Source organism: Chrysemys picta, chromosome 3, assembly GCF_011386835.1.
Source record: "Chrysemys picta bellii isolate R12L10 chromosome 3, ASM1138683v2, whole genome shotgun sequence".
Lineage (NCBI taxonomy): Eukaryota > Metazoa > Chordata > Testudines > Emydidae > Chrysemys > Chrysemys picta.
This window is the reverse complement of record NC_088793.1, coordinates 146,615,532-146,629,071: the sequence shown is the minus strand read 5'-3', so window position 1 is coordinate 146,629,071 and position 13,540 is coordinate 146,615,532. Positions and strand designations below refer to the sequence as shown.

The 13,540-nt window shown below is 41.0% G+C and overlaps 1 protein-coding gene across 2 annotated transcripts in view; it reads left to right on the top strand.

Annotated features, from left to right (window-relative positions):
* Positions 1-13,540, top strand: part of ZNF318 (zinc finger protein 318) — a 36,154-nt gene that overhangs the window by 16,445 nt on the left and 6,169 nt on the right. For both annotated transcript variants that reach the window (XM_008174476.4, XM_024111000.3), the window contains exons 3-8: positions 2,323-2,950; positions 5,053-6,465; positions 8,756-8,855; positions 10,024-10,310; positions 12,688-12,891; positions 13,363-13,462. In XM_008174476.4, coding sequence (XP_008172698.3) covers positions 2,323-2,950; positions 5,053-6,465; positions 8,756-8,855; positions 10,024-10,310; positions 12,688-12,891; positions 13,363-13,462 — 2,732 coding nt within the window. The remainder of the gene's footprint in view (positions 1-2,322; positions 2,951-5,052; positions 6,466-8,755; positions 8,856-10,023; positions 10,311-12,687; positions 12,892-13,362; positions 13,463-13,540) is intronic.

Sequence of the window (13,540 nt, the reverse complement as noted above, 5' to 3'; positions counted from 1 at the left end):
ACTTATTTTGTGTATGTTGTCAGAAGCCAAAGCTAGAAACATCTGATCATGTAGTCAACTTGGGTGCGTTTTACTTTAGGATACAGTAGAAACTTGTTAATTCCTACTTCCACCTTAATTCTGATCCAAAGACAGCGCTAATGAACTTTTTCGGTATATATCCATCACTAAATTTGTATGTCTGACTATGTAAAGCATTCAATCAGTGACATATGAAGTGTGTTGAGAATTGTCTTGTGGCTCAGAGTTGAATTACTGCATGAGGAAGATGAATTTTCACATATCAGTATTGTTAAAGGAATAGAATACTTATGCAGACTACCTTATCTCGTCATTTCCAGTCATTTTAAGGCTTAGGATTTTTAATGGTAATGATCTGTTTGATATCTTTAGAGATGGGAATATATTTACTGTAATTCTGATTCTTTGAAGATGTCTTTTGGCAAGTATCACATGCATTCACCCATCCCTTCTCAGATTTCTGGATTTTTTTGAATAGGAGATGATATGCTTGGGGTTTCATCCTCTAGACAATCCTATATCCATTGTCCATCCCTTATGTGGCATGTTGATTACTTGAGGGAGATTTTTCCCTATTCTTTTTGTTTCATTAGAGGCTTACAGGGCACTTTTGTTTCCTGCTGTTGAAAGGAACTAGCTAGAATGTTTGGGTACCTGAGGTTGAATCATGCTCAGTATGGCAGACCCCTCAAGCTACTATACATGTGCTTCAGAGGCTCAAAAGTATTGAGAGACAGGGGAATTTCCCATGACTCCAGCGCATGTCATGTATGAGAATCCTGCAAGATGAATTCTTCAGAGAAGCAAAATTACAGGGCAAGTAAATTCCCAAATAAGTTAGTTGCCTTTTAATATTTTTATTTAAAAACTACCCAATACATGAGACTTTTAGAGCTACCTTTCCTGAAAGTTTGAACTGTTAAGTCTTTTATAGGAGAGGGATCCAAAGCAGTTAGACACCAGCCCTAAATTTTTTTAAGGGGTCACGTGTCCGACTTGCATAAAACAAGTACTCTAGAACTTAGGCTAACAGCAGTATTTGCTTTCATGCTCAAAAGGGATTTAAATAACACTTAATTGAAACCTGAACACAACCTTAATGCCACTGAAGAAATAGTTTGCTAGTGACCCCTCCATATTATAGAAGACTGTTCTTACATGCAGCTCTTGGGAGGAAGTTCTGGATTCCCCAGACCCTTGTTCCAGTTTCATTTTGCTTCCAGCGTTCTTGCCGAAATATCATAATTTCACTGTGTCAAATACTGATCTATAAAGTAAGCTGTAATTAGCAGTGTTTTACAAGAAGTCCAGTACAGGCATCAGTTTTATGTACTGTGAAAATGCGCCATCTTCCCAGTAAGAAGAAAATGGGGAAATCAGGGGAAAGCTTAACAGGTACTTACTAGGTGGAAGAGATGGAGATACACCCAGCAGTTGCCAGTTGCAAAATGGCCACTTCAGGACTGCTCTGTTAAAGGCTGATCCCAGAAAGGCATACTGGGGGAAAAACATTCTTAAAGAGGGCATCCCTGCACTGGGGAGTGTTAGTAGGGAGCAGTCACCAAAGAAGGTGCTGATTTGGTGTTGTACTAACCATCAGCATATCATACATAATATATACTCTTTTCATCTAAACTGAGGCTAGAACAAAGGAGTGATTTTCTTACATGTACAGACTTCACTGCTTTGGTGTCCTCTTGAAGTTTGAAGAGGTTCCAAAGCATCTTTTCTGGTACACTAGAAATGTGTTCACTGATAACCCATGCACAAAAACTGGCTAGAATTCATGGCCCAGATCCTCAGCTAGTGTAAATCTGCATAGCTGATTTTAAACCAGTTGAAGATCTGGCCATGTGTGCAATGCAAAGCTAAATTATCCTGAATAATTCCTATGTAACACAACCAGAGTACCTAGTAGAGCGGGGGGAGGAGTCTTTTGTGGCCTGAAACTTAGTAGTAATGCAATTTAGAAATCACGTATGTAGCCTTTTTCCTTCACAAAACTGAAGTATGCGATTGATCAGTTCCCTATATTAAATCCTGGCTGTCCTCCTGCAGTTTGTGTTTGTGTTTGGACTTCTGTATTTGAGAGTGATCCCATAGGATGGGGTGAAGTACCATATGTATTTAATACTGATGGTCCTCTTCCCTGCTTCTGAGGTGCTGCTTTTCACTTATGCCATGAGTTCAACGCTGCCATTTGAAAACAATATGAAGTCTTGCTACTGTAGAGTAAGAGACTGAAAAACTTTTCCTCTGACTCACTGACGTAGATTTAACTCCATGTGCCTCTCTTACCAGGGATGACATGGCTGATGGTCCGATATTTACCAGAGGCCTCCCATGCCCTCGAGGCCTTGAACGATATCCCTCTCATGAAGATCCGTCTTCCAGTCCCTACATAATGAGGCATGATGAGGACTACCGCAACAGGGATGTATTCCTCCACCGGTCAGACTACAGTCCACACTATGGTCATCGTGAAGAACTGCCAAGGGGACCTGACAGGGATAGTGATAAACTCAGGAAATCCTCCTACCCACCAAGACCAGAGGAGAGAGGGCGAGAAGCGAAGCGCCCTCGGTACGACAAGGATGAGAAGATGCATGGCATGAGTGGGGATCATCATGGTTTCACATTAGGAACACGGAATTATCGCAGACGGAGCCGTGGCCGAAGCCAAAGCCCATCATATCTGGGTGAAGAGTTCCGGGAGCTTGACCGTGCCAGGAGGAAAAGAGAAGAGGAAGAACGGAGCAGAAACTTGAACCATGATCTGTCTGGTAGTGGATACGTGATCCCTGGCTTGACTAACACTCTGCAGTCTTCTGAGACTCGGTACTTATACAGACCTGATGAAGCGCCATCTATGCCCAAAAAATCTATCCTGAAGAAACGAGTGGAGGTGGAAATGGAGTCCCCAATGCAGGTTTGACCCTCAACTATTTCTCTACTTCTCAGAACAGTCACTTTGCACTCCACTGCATTAATTTGATCTTCAGTCCTCCTGCCTTTTCCTTTCTCTGATAGAACAATTATCCTTAATTCAGTCTGTCCTATTGGTGCGTCTCTTACAGGTTGCCCTCCCTGTCCTGGAGTTTGATCCAGTACAGTTAATTACAGAAGCTGCAATTGCTCTCTGGGGCAATTCGCGGGGAGGGATAGCTCAGTGGTTTGAGCATTGGCCTGCTAAACCCAGGGTTGTAAATCCAATCCTTGAGGGGGCCATTTAAGGATCTGGGGCAAAAATCTGTCTGGGGATTGGTCCTGCTTTGAGCAGGGGGTTGGACTAGATGACCTCCTGAGGTCCCTTCCAACCCTGACATTCTATGATTCTGTACCTTAGGACCACTTGTGGCCACTTCCCCTAGTTTATTATGTCTCAGGGCATCAGATCTCTGTGTCCTCCTTTTAAACATCTTCATTTATGTGCAGGGTGGAACTCTACCAAGGATTGTCCAGAGAAGTGATAGCTGTGTGGGGAAATCTTGTGCTTTAGTGCCATCTAGTGGGGTCACTATCATAGCCTGCATAGGTCCAGAATTAAGATATACTTCCTCCCCTACCCCTTAAACACACACACATGAGCTGAAATTCTAAAGGAGTTCCCCACAGTTAAATAAGTGTTAAGTCAAGAGATGCGAAAGGCCAAATAGCGGCAACATTAACTCAGCCAAGATGCACATATTATATATTTGCTGGTACAGTATACATGTAATAACTTAAATATATTAAACCTGTATATTTAGAGAGGAAAAGGAGGAATAAAAGATATTAAACACATGTAACGTGACTAGGTCATGTGTCAGAACCTGAATCTTTGCATTGCCTGTTTGTGTGTGTGTTGAATTTTGCGTTATGTTAAAGCTATGATAGCTGGGTGGATGGGTATACAATCAGGAATAAATGGTGCATCCGCATCTGGGTTGGAGGGTGTAACTTTGCAGATATTCAGCAGTTCATGGTAGTGCCACACGATAGTTAGGGCAGTTAAGAAGACTCTTGTACGGAAACAGAATTTAGGAAGGCAGAATGAAATGCCCTGGCTGCAATTTAGCCAGGGCACTGGGATCAGTGCCAAGTTTTACAGAAAGTGGTATAGTATCTTTAGTAACACAAGCAAGTCAGTATATTAGTTGAGTGGCACCTCCAGCTACAGTGCCCCTAGAACTCTTCACTAAATAATTTCCAATTTAACGTTTTGACATGGATTGTTAGATTAGATTAGAAATGGCTCAGTGAAGAGAGCCACCTACTGAGTATCAGTATTACTTTTTACAATATCTTGCATTTTTAATTGGTCTCCCATTCAAGTACTGATCAGGCTCAATCATGTTTGTTATGAGAAATAAGATTACATAGTTCAGTCACCAATTAAGGCTAGCAATAAAAGCTCATTGGTATGCATTTAGCATTATTGTGATAAAAGGGACGCTTGGCATTGCCTCAGGTTTCAGTACATCACTTCAACCAAAATCTCATATTGATCTGCTTTGGTTTTGTAGTGGTGGTGTTTGTAGTAGAGGATACTCTGAAAGTGAAGGGTCTCTGCTAGATATATTAGAGGAAGCCTTATTCAAGGGAGAATGAGTTACATGTATACCCTGTATATAAGTGATTGACAATAGTCCCAATCCACACAGTTTTACCTGTATTTGAGATTGCTCTATTTAGATATATGATTAAAACCTGTGGCTTAGCTCTCTATCTCATAGAAGTTCACAGAAGAAAACTTCAATTTGTGAGGCTGCTGAGAACTTGTAATAAAATGCTAAGTGATTGTGCATGCGTATTCTCTTAAGCACCCATGAAAACATCTTCATGACTTCCCAAGTAACTACATGATCTTTTTTATAATACTTACATTCTTTTCCTTTGTTCCCTTTCCATGGTTTGTTGCTCTCATGTGTTGTCTTTTCTAAATTTTTGATTGTAAACTCTTCAGGTGAAGTGACCATGTCTTTTTATTTGTATTCTGAGATGCTTATCCCCCTTTTGGGGTGCTGTAATAAACATTCTTTTCTTTTTCAGCTTGAGGGCTTTCCAAGCAGCTCTCCATCCAGCAAAGATCTCCCTCTTCTTTCAAGTCATTCATCTTTGTCCCAGAGCAGCAGCAGCACTCCTTTTGCCTCTGAAGTGGAGAACTTTCTCAAACGGTTTAACACAGACTCTGTGGAGTCGGCAAACAAGGAGTTGAATGATGGTGTATATGAATGGAGTTCACTTCCTGGGCTTCCCAATGACAACTTTACATTTGAAAAGAAGTTTGGAAACTTCTTAAGTCACAAGGAGAAGTTGGACCCAAAATCAGAGCCTGCAGACCGTCATACTGACTTCCTGCTCCCTCATGAGAGGGCCAGTCAGGATGGCAGTGGCTTCTCCCGCATTCTGGGCATGATGGCTGATTCTGCCAGTGCTCAAGAAAAGAGAAGGCGCAGCTTTCCTGACATTGAGGATGAAGAAAAATTTCTTTATGGTGATGAGGATGAAGACTCAAAAACAGAATCTTCCTCTGTTCAAAAGCCCCCAGTGAGTTGTGGGAGTGAAGTTACGAACCAGAAAGTCAGTCTCCCTCCTTCTCCAGCTGTAAAACTAGATTCTCTGGAAGAGTCCAACACAGAATATGCAAAGATTCATGACTTGCTCAAAACCATTGGGCTTGACATTGGGGTGGCTGAAATTGGCAAACTGGCTGTTCGCACACAGGAACGCCTCCATGGCAAAAAGCTGGCATCTCATTCTCCTGATCGTCGCTCTTCAGATGCCCGCCGACTGGAATCCTGGGAGATGCGCCGCAGCCGGAGTGACACTCGTTCTCCAGAGTCAAGCCAGCAGCGCTCTGCATCACCTCCTGGCTCTTTCCAGCCATCCAAAGAGACATCCTCTCTCCAGAAATCAGAATACTCTCAAAGCAAAGCTGTGGGTCAGGAGATACCTGCTTGCCCACCAGAACAGTCTGTTCCTTCTGTGTCTCTAATCCCTTCTGCGCCGCCTGCTCCTGCCAGTTTGCCCCCTGCCTCTGTTTCCCAATACCAAATTCCAAACTATCCACAATTCACTGCAGCTCAGATGCCGCAAAACTATCCATCTCCCACAATAGCCCCTCACGGCTATGATGCATATGGGCACTATATGGCTTATGCAGCCTCTGGCTGGCCCATGTACCCCCCTCCCCAGCAGCGTAACCCTACACTGCCAGAGGCTCATGGGCTTCTCACAATGGCAATGCCAGCAAATCCCACACGCCCAAACCTCCGGGTGATTGAGACAGTTTCCATGGGCAAAGGTTCCCCGAATATCAAGAGAGGTGACTCTGTGCTCATGCACATCCCCATCACCACTACCACTTACTCCAAAATGCCCCTTCGACTTGCCACACGCCCACTCAAAAGTACCACGGAAAAGATCTCCGATGAAAAAAATCGGGCAGCTCAAAAGCAGAAGGTGAGTGTATTATTTGGAATTATAAATATTTGGCTAAACCGCTTAAATTGAGAATCATAACTTGTATCTGTGTTTGTTTTTCAATCCCTTTTGACACAGCAAGGTTTCTTGGTTAGATTGCTAGTTGCTGCTGATGCTCTGATGAAATAATTGGCTTTTCATCTTCAGAGGCATGTTTTTCTGTGTGCTTGCAGTTTAACAATATTTACACTGAATTCACTTAAGCTGCAACAAGTCATATGCTCTTGGGCTGTTGCTGAGCAGTTCGGGAGGGAGATGCAAAGCTGATCATCTGCAGCTAGCTAAGAAATGGCTGAGGAATACATGAAGACCACTGTGTTATGCTTAAAACATTACAGGAGCTTGGAGTATTGACAGTAGTAGGTGAGTTTTTTATGTATCAGCAGGAAAAATAGTTGTTAGAGAAAAGACTATTTTCTGGTGAGATGGGGAATTGTTGAGCCTTTGAAGGTAAACAAGCTTTTCTGATTTTTTTTTTTTTTTTTTTTTTAATACAGTGTAGTGATAGCACAGTGCTGGATCCATTAGAAATTCTTAAATAGGTATTAAAGGACCAGATTAAACATCACATTTTTCAAAAAAAAAATTTGCTACATTTGTTTCAAGTATCTCCAAAGGTTCTAAGAAGTAGAGGAGATTATAGGAAAAAATATTGTTCTTTGCTTTTTAAATTTACTTAGTGCATTTTGACAGCATTTTTTGAATAGTTAATTTCACTATATTTTTTGTATAGTCAGATTGCCTGTTTGTGTGGGCCTTTCACATAGGATCAAGGATTGAAAAATGGTTTTTAAAATAGCCTCACAATCATATTTTCCTGTATTTGTGCTATAGACTTCTGCCAGCATAGCTATATAGTGTGAAGAGGTGTGATCCCTGGCTGACATAGCTGTACTGGCAGAAGCCCTTAGTGTTGATGCAGTTATAGTGGCAAAACTATGCTTTTACCAGCTTGTTGGGACAGGGTCTTAGTGTACTGGAATAAAGCACAGCTTTGGTGGTATGGCTGCATCCACGCTAGGAGTTCTTTGCCAGCATAAAGTACAGATATTCCTACTGATAAAGCACTCCTAGAATAAAAGTAGCATACCACTTTGATTGTTGGGAGACCTGAAAATACTTCACTCTTAAAATTTGACTGGTTCTCAAACTGATGATATCCTTTCAGCACTTTGTGGTTACAACAAGGTTAAGACTTCTTAATGTTAACTTGTATCCCATTTTGTTTTTTGTATGGGAGGGACCAGTGATGAACTCTTGGAGAGTCTTTGGATGCTGCCAGATTCTCCTAGGTAACAAAACCTGGTGGGTCTGTTAAAAAACAAAGCTGGAGGGGATGAGGAGAAGTTGAAACAAAGCTTACAATTTCATTGTAAATGTTTTCCTTAGAACAGGAACATTGTAAATAGGTTTCCATTTAGAAAACATTGAAAATAGGCACTGTGACTTCCCCAGTCCCCATCTCTAGCTGTGTTATACAAGAAACTGACAGCATCCAGGGACTCAACAGATGTGGGTTGTGCTTCAAAACACAGAGCACTACAAACTGTTTGGTAGCACTGAAACAAAAACTAAATTGTTAAAGCCAAGGAGGGTGTAAGTGGTGAAAGCTAGACGTAGGGCTAGGCAGGCAGTTTTTCATTTGTTTTCATTGAAGTGTGCATGCTGTGAAGATATAGTGAAGGATTTTCAAAAGGGCTCTACCTTGGACTAACTCTGCACTCAGTGAAATCAGTAGGCCAACACCTGAGTGCTTTTGAAAATCCCAGTCATAATGTAAAAAAGAGTTTGTAAACTAATGGATTTGGTTTATTCTCTGCCAAAAGGCCATACTCTACAAATGGATGTCATTGGCTTGCAGTGGATTAACATGAGCCTTGTACTCTCTCCCATAACTTACTGATGATTGAATTATTTAAAAAGTTAAACTAGATTTTCTGAGAGTAACTGCATTTACCAGTGCAGTAGCAGCAACAAGAGTTAATGCATTTCAAGTCTAGATACAGTAGTGACTTCTTTTTCTTGGGTTTTCGTTGGATTGAAAAATTGACACAGATACAAAAAGTAACCTAAAAATGCTAAAAAAGGAGTGGATTTGTTAACTTTTTTAATATAAACAACAAAAGATTATTTTGAGAACAGTGATTAGAATAAGTGACTGATATCCAATTAACTGCAAAGGCGTCCTAGTAATCACTTTTGCAGTATTGTTTTATCTGTGCTGGAAGGAGGTGGGAGTTTCATGCCCTTCTCTTCCCAATCTTTTTAGGTCATAGAAGAGAGAGAGAAACTGAAGAATGACAGAGAAGCAAGGCAGAAGAAGCTCTATTATCTCAAGACTGAATTAGATAGGCTACGTAAACAACAAGGTACATAATGCTTATTCTCTTCCTTCCCTTTTCTCCCAGGATGTGCTCCAAAGGCCCTTACTACAAATCAGAATAAGTACAGATCAAAAATAATAGTCTAGAATATGAGATTTAATTTTTTCCCACCCCAGAATTTTTTTTAGAAAGCAGTGACTGTAACTGCATTACCATCATGCATGTAGGAAAATGAAGCAGCCATTCTGTAACTAGCAGTTGCTTACACTGCCTTTGGAATTGGAATCTCTTTGTACTGACCCAAAGTGTGTAGGCCAGGACTTGTGCCCAACTTTCTGAAATGTGCCATTGAGCAACTTGACAAATTAAGTTTACTTCACTTTGTACATTGCAGTGTGTTAATGTAGCAGAAAAGGGGGCCTGTCAATTTGCCCTTCACTTACTTGTTTTTAGTAAATCTAATCTGGAGAGAAAGGATAAATTCCTCTTTGGGGAGACAAGATAGTTGAGGTAATATCTTTTATTGGACCGGTTTCTGCTGGTGGAAGGTACAAGTTTTTTTGTTACACAGAGCTCTTCTTCAGCTCTGGGGAAGGAAATCCAAGTGTCTGAGCTAAATACAATTACAATCTATGTTAACCTGTATTTAGTGCAGACACTCTGATTTCCTTCCCCAGACCTGAAGAAGAGTTCTGTGTAGCTTGAAAGTTAGTACCTTCCACCAACAGACGTTGGTCCAGTAAAAGATATTACCTTGCTATCTTATCTCTCCCATATCCTGGAACCAACATGGATACAACAACAATGCAAGCAATCTTTTAACAGAGTCAAACATATTTTTGAGTAATTTCAAACTTTTGTTTAACCAACAAAAGATTGAATTGTTCCTTCACCCCAGGAAAAAGAGTCCTTCAGGATAGAGTTTGAGAGCCATTTGTGGAGCAATGCAAGGAAAACCAAGGACTGCTTGTTTGGTCACACAGTAAGAGGGAAATTTAAGTTTCTCTCTTGGGGTGTGAGCTGTGTCCATTGTGCCTATTTCCCAAGAGCACAGCTTCATCCTTCTTTCCTTTCTGGTCAAAAACTCTAACGTAGATATTTCCTAGGTATTTTATAAATTTAACAGTTAATTATCTGACTGGAATAATTGTACATGTTTTAACATGATTTTCCTCTTGCGCTTCCTACTCCTCTACCTCCTCGTTTGGCTCAGGGGAGATGCTGCGGAAGAAAAGGCGGGAGAAGGATGGGCACAAAGACCCTTTATTAGCAGAGGTAAACCGGCTACAAGAAAACATTATGAAGGAGATTTCTGAGCTGCACAAGGAGTCTGATGCAGCAGAGAAGAAGCAATCTGAGCTTGACAAGGTAGCCCAGATCCTGGGGATAAACATTTTTGAAAAACCCCGGAAACCATCCATGGAAACTAAAGAATCCGCCGAAAAAAACAGCAAGTCAGAGAATGCAAAAGGTCTGGAGAAAACGCCCTTCTCCAATAAGGTAAAATCTTAGACTTGGTGTTAAATGATTTCCTCTCTTTGAGAAGAGGGCTCTGGGGAGGCGTCTGTTCCCAGCCACTCCCTAGGACATCAGGGCAAGACTTATTAAGCTAACATTTGTATATGACATTATCGGTGCACACATACATACATGCCTGTTCACTTTCGGGGAATGCCATCACTCTTCATATGGGCTCTCTACATTTAAAGGGGTAACAGTAACCCCAGAATAGATTACTTACATTCCAGGGGACAGTCCTAAAACTTTTATGTAGGTCACATGTACAACAGCCTCTGAAGGGGGATGTATATGTTTGGGAGATGTATGAGCCAACTTTCTGAATGGGTAACATATATTTGGAGGGGAGATGGTATTCACCATAAATTTGGTTTGTTTTGTTTTTTGTTTTGTAGGTGTGACCATATTGTGTATTTTGCAAAGGGGTTGGTGGGGGTGCGGCAGTTCAGACTATGGAGCATTCCACTCTTTATTACTTTGTCTTATGTTGTTTGTACTCTGTATACTCATAGTCAACTGATTTCCTTTTAATGGTTGCCCATTTTAACTTGGAAAATTCTACACCCTCACCAGGAACATCGTATATTCTTAAAGGTTCACGGAATACTGGGATTAATCTCTTAGATTCACCTAGGCGTTCCGATTGGTAACTTTTTAATAAAAAGGAAAAATTGGTTGTGGCCTTTTCTAATCTGACATGAAGATTCTGAACATTTTTCTTGGCCTTGGGCAGGGCTGAAAAAAACTCTCCATGGCATGAGTGTGTCTGTCTCTGTGGCAATACTTTACAATCCATCTGTCTGCTGAGACTGGATAGTCAGTGTGTGGTGGCACAAACCCTCTTCAAATATGGAAGGTGAAAACATAAAATGAGTGGTAAAGAAGTGAAGCACCAATTTTACAGTATTGCCTGTTAAACAATAAGGCTGTTCTCCTGCGTTAGCTTTTTTCCTTTACGGTTTCTGTTGAAGAGAGATCCTGTGATCTGCATGCTGCTCACTTTCTGCTAAAGCGAAGAAGCATAAAAGGAGGTGAGAAGTGATGGCCATCTGTCATTGGGTCAATATGATCATTCCAAAGGGATGTGACTTATTGGGGTCTGTCCCTGCTATACACACAATGCCTTATAGAACCACAAATATGAGAGTGTATATAAAATGAACAGCATAAGCAATCCCACTTTTTAGATATCATGGATACACTTTCTTGCTCTTTTGACAGATCGTGTGTTGCCCTCTACATTCTCTGGGTGAGAGAATGCTATGTTCGCTCTGTTCCTGAGTAGTCAGTAGTTACGGAAGTAGCCACTGGGTGTGTAGATCTCTTCCGGCTCCATTATCAAAGAGAACTTCAAGTAGGGATCACTAATGAGAAGATATGGAGTGGTCATATAGTTCGATTTGTTTGGCACTGGGAACTGAATAACTTGGAGATGGTGCAACAGATCCATGCTTTGTGCCAGCTCAATTACCGTAAAATGTTAATTTTTGAGGCAGTTGCACAGATTAGAAATGGTCATATGATGCTGTTTCACCCAAATTCTGTATTTACCAAATGGCAATATCTACAGGTCTTTGTCCAAGGCTGACTCAATCTTATGTCCCTCTTGGGTATTGTTTGATTTTTTTCACTCTCAGATTTTCACCTGTACCTCAGGTTCCTGATTTAAGATACTCATTTTGTTTACTTTTAAAAATGGTGGGGTTCTTCTGCTGTAGGACTTAGGCCTTTACAGGTCAGTGTCCATCAGCATAGACTTCAAGTGCGTAAAAAGTGCTAGCGTCTGTTCCAGGCTGTATCTAAGCACAAGACACACGTTGTACCACATAAACTTGGGTAAAAAAGGCTTCTTTCTGGCTCCTTGGAAACCATGAGCCTGTTGGAAAATACAAGGCACTTGTTTAGCTTTGCAGGGTGTTATTCTTTGCCTGTTAAATAGTTTTGAGTTAACTGATTCAAGTTATTTTTACAATAACCACAGTATGGCAGTAGGGAGTTTTTTAGATACTCCTGGCAATGTTTAGCTGGTACTCTAACTGGCACCACTCGGGTACATACACTTACCCCATGAAGTGGGAGGATGCTTGCCCTGGGGGTATTTGCTCATTTGGTTCCTTGATTACATACCTACTATCTAGCCATTACATCTGGGAATCTTATTGGAAGCTCTTCATTGGCCACACAGCATCTGAGTCTGCAGAGCCAGCTCACTGAAACGGTGGACTTAGCCTGAGCCTTGACTAGCAGGTGATATATATTTTTTGTGTGTGTATGGTCTCTGCTGGAGGCAGGTTTTGAGTTCCAACACACCATGTGTCCTTCTGTGTCTTAAAGAAACGTTTCCTTGTGTTCCATTTAGGAGTCAAAAACAACAAATGAAAAGTCCAGAGGTAAAAGTCCCAAGCCTGCAGAATCCTCTTCTCAGTCGTCCAAGCATCCTTTCCAGTTGGCCAATATTTATGAATATTATGACGCAGGGAACCACTGGTGCAAAGACTGCAATACCATCTGCGGGACCATGTTTGACTTTTTTACACATATGCACAATAAGAAACACAGACAGGTATGTGTCAAGCCTTCTTCATTAAGTAGATTTCATGTTATAAGGAATTACATGCTGAAGGATCAGTCACAAAATTACCCTTTGCAAGAGAGCCTGAAGTAATATTGAACTCAAGAGCAATTGTCTAATGTAATTTGCTTAATGTAAAGCTTCAGCAGTTTGTGTAACTTTTTAATTAGGGTAAATGGGGCTTTTGTATCTAGTTCAGTAGGGCACCAGTTTTTAAAATTTGCATTTCGAACACCACCTACTTGATCTAATTTATCTGTTACCTTTTCACAGGTTATTTTCTTTATAACAAATGACAAAGAGGGAAGGGAAAAGGGAATAGAACATAGTTCTTGTACATATTTGTATTCTGATTTTGGTTCTCACTGTATTAAAGTGATGTAAAAAGAAAAAACAAAAAAGGTGTATTTGACTTGTTAGTGTGATGAATGAGTTTGTATGCCTCTGTCACTATGCAAATAGACCCTGGATCCTTACAACAGACCTTGGGCTTCGAAGACTCAGAGTGAGACCAAACAAGACTTCGTAAAACGCATCGATAAGATAACGGTTCCCGCCAAAGGTAACATTACTTCCTTTTCTCCTACATATGATCTTGATCTGCCCTCCAGCAGGTTCCAGCTGCTCTGGGAGAGGAAGT